General features: G+C 36.1%; 1 protein-coding gene across 1 annotated transcript; it reads right to left on the reverse strand.

Annotated features, from left to right (window-relative positions):
• Positions 1-260: 260 nt before the first annotated feature.
• Positions 261-1,586, reverse strand: LOC124418716 (uncharacterized protein DDB_G0271670-like; the record flags this gene model as incomplete). Its single annotated transcript, XM_046945897.1, has 1 exon — positions 261-1,586. A coding segment is annotated over exon 1 (1,074 nt), but the record flags the coding sequence as incomplete, so codon positions are not given.
• Between the last annotated feature and the right edge of the window lie 1,210 nt (positions 1,587-2,796).

The following is a 2,796-nucleotide window of genomic DNA, read 5'->3' on the forward strand; positions in this document are numbered from 1 at the left end:
TTGAACTAAACTGAACTACACAGAGACAACACTATGCAATGTTGACAACAGAACCTTGTCAACATTGCAACAGTTCGTTGTCACAGTATAAACTAGAACTGAACGGAAATTGAACTAAAACTGAAATAGAACTTAAACTAACACTTAGATTTGAATTGATAAAATTTCAAAAGTTTTGTTGCAAATATAAATTTTTAGTAAAAATATTAAATTTTGCAAAAACAAAAAAAAAAAAAAAAAATAAAAATTTTGTTTAAAAAAGGATATGGATTTGTAATCAGCATTAGACACCAATTCCTGGGTATCGTGTCTTGCGAGAAATACTTTAGGGCCACATCCGGAAAGCCGGGATACGGTAAATTCGGTTCACCCGATGAGGTTGACGAATCACCATCATCAGAACTACATGAGCCATTACAACTGGAACCCGTCGATGAACCTGAGGAGGAGGATTCTGATGATGACGATGAAGAGGTTGCTGTTGTATTTTTACTTATTCGCCTCGAACGACGGCGACGATGTCTGGTCGTCTCTTCCGTGCTGTCATTGGCTATACTCAATCTTTCGTCATCACTGCGTTCGCGGGCATTTTTCTTAAGATTACTAGAAGACCTGTTTTTAACTGTATTCGAGTTTTGTTGGTGGGATTGTAAGTTACGTTGAGAGGCTGTTGTTGGAGGCTGTTGCTGGATACTAGTTGATGATGATGCATCACCTGTTTTGAGAGCCGCCGTCATATCACTCGTATTGTTGTAGGGATTTTTGGGAGATGCCGCTGCTGCAGTTGAAGAGCCAGCACCAACGTTGCTCCCCACATTTCCTGTTGATGCTTTGGCACTTGAGGAACTTGTTTTTCGATGACGATGGCTGCTGCGAGATCCATTATTTCCAGCGCCGCCACCACCACTACTACTGCTACCACATCGTCGATGTCTGGCCTCTATGCCAGAATCTTCATTGGAATGCATTATATTTGAGTTTGTACTGCCCGTACTTGTAGATGTTTCCCTTAATCTCGCCCTGGTGGCAGCATTAATGCTGCTACTTCTCGCCCTATCTGCCCCAGCCAGAGAATCGTTATCTGTATTATGCTGTTTGTGGCTCTTCTGGCCATTGTGTTGCTGCTCTAGCTGAGAAGCAGCTAAAGATCGTATCTCTATGGCTTGTTTTGATGTTTTGGTGCCCTCAGCATTGGCATTCAAATTTGTGCTATTTGCTGAAGTCATTGATGGTGTTGTTGTCGTTGTGTGGTTATGGTTGTTGTTATTATTGTTGTTGTGGTTGTTATTGTTATTTCCATGCTGGTTCTGCTCCTGCACAGAGGAGTGCAACATTTTAGTTAAAAAGACTTTCCAATGCCGTCAAACACACATACACAAAACTACTACTGCTACTATTTTTTTTAGCTGTTGCAACTATTTCTTTTTTCTAGCATTTGTTTTTGCTGTTGTTGTTGGCCAGACTGTAGTGCTTAGTTTAAACTGAGCTAAGTTTGCATCCAGCCTCGTAATGTTATTGTCATTTGACTATCAAGTACAGCGAACCAGGCAGCACGACCATCTTTTTTATCTATATGTCACACAAAAGAACTGAAATGAGATGAAAAATAAAAAAGCAAAAAATGATGAATACAAAATATTTGCATTGAATTGCTTAAAAGAAGAGCATGAGTACTCTAATACTTAAGGGCTTTAAGAGTAGATTTAACTAAAATAGAAATTTATAACTGAAACTACCAGCTACATCCAACTGGTAATATTTCAAATTCATCATATTCATGATAACGCTGGCAAGTGGTCGTCAACAACACTTGTCCACTTGAATTCATGATGGAAATTAATGTCTTTCACAAATGTGTCTGTCTGTACGTCCATTCATCCGTCTCTCTGTCTTTCTGTTGTTGCTTTATGAAATATAAATTCATGTTAGTAAAGAAGAACGAGTTGCAAACATGCTTAAATAAACTCTGAAAATTAAAAACTATAACGAACAAGAAAAAATTTTTCAAAAATACATAACGATGTTGTTGGTGGGAAACTTTCCATTAGACTCTTTCTTAGGTATCCAAATCTATCTATCGAACTAACAGTAAAAAAAAATATTGTCAGCGCTTAAAGCTGGGCACGAAAAGAAGAAAAACTTTTTGCACGAATTCACAAAAATCTTATTCTTTCATCCTTATGATTTTTAACTTCAATATGAGTAAGAAATAATTTTCAACTTTATTTTCGTTTCATTTCTAGCATTTGAAAAAACCAACTGTACCACTATCCCATTGAATTTATAAAAAAATTATGCAAGTATTTTTTGTGTTCTCTCCCTATTTTTACCTTTTGCTTAAGGATCTCTAACGATTTCGCAGGGGAATAAATGTGACTGAAAGGAATTTTTGCTTAATTAAATATTTTTCTGCACCAGAAACAAAAAGAAGTGGAAAAGTTAATTTTCCCCTTTTGGCTCGTAGAAATGAGTGGTTATTTGAAATTAATTTTGTTTTTGTTCAAATCACAACTCGGACCCTTTTGCTTTTAGGGTACAAAAAGAAAGTATAATAAGTTTAAGCTCTGATATGATTTTGTATAAATAAATTACAACTTATCTAGCATTGAACTAGAACTAAAGTAGACTTAGGACTAAAACTGAACTAGAACTAAACTAGACTTAGGACTAAAATAGACTTAGGACTAAAACTGAACTAAAACTGAACTAGAAATGAACTAGAACTGAACTAGAACTGAACTAGAACTGAACTAGAACTGAACTAGAAATGAACTAGAACTGAACTAGAACTGAACT

This window comes from Lucilia cuprina, chromosome 3, assembly GCF_022045245.1.
Source record: "Lucilia cuprina isolate Lc7/37 chromosome 3, ASM2204524v1, whole genome shotgun sequence".
In the NCBI taxonomy this organism is placed as follows: Eukaryota; Metazoa; Arthropoda; class Insecta; order Diptera; family Calliphoridae; genus Lucilia; species Lucilia cuprina.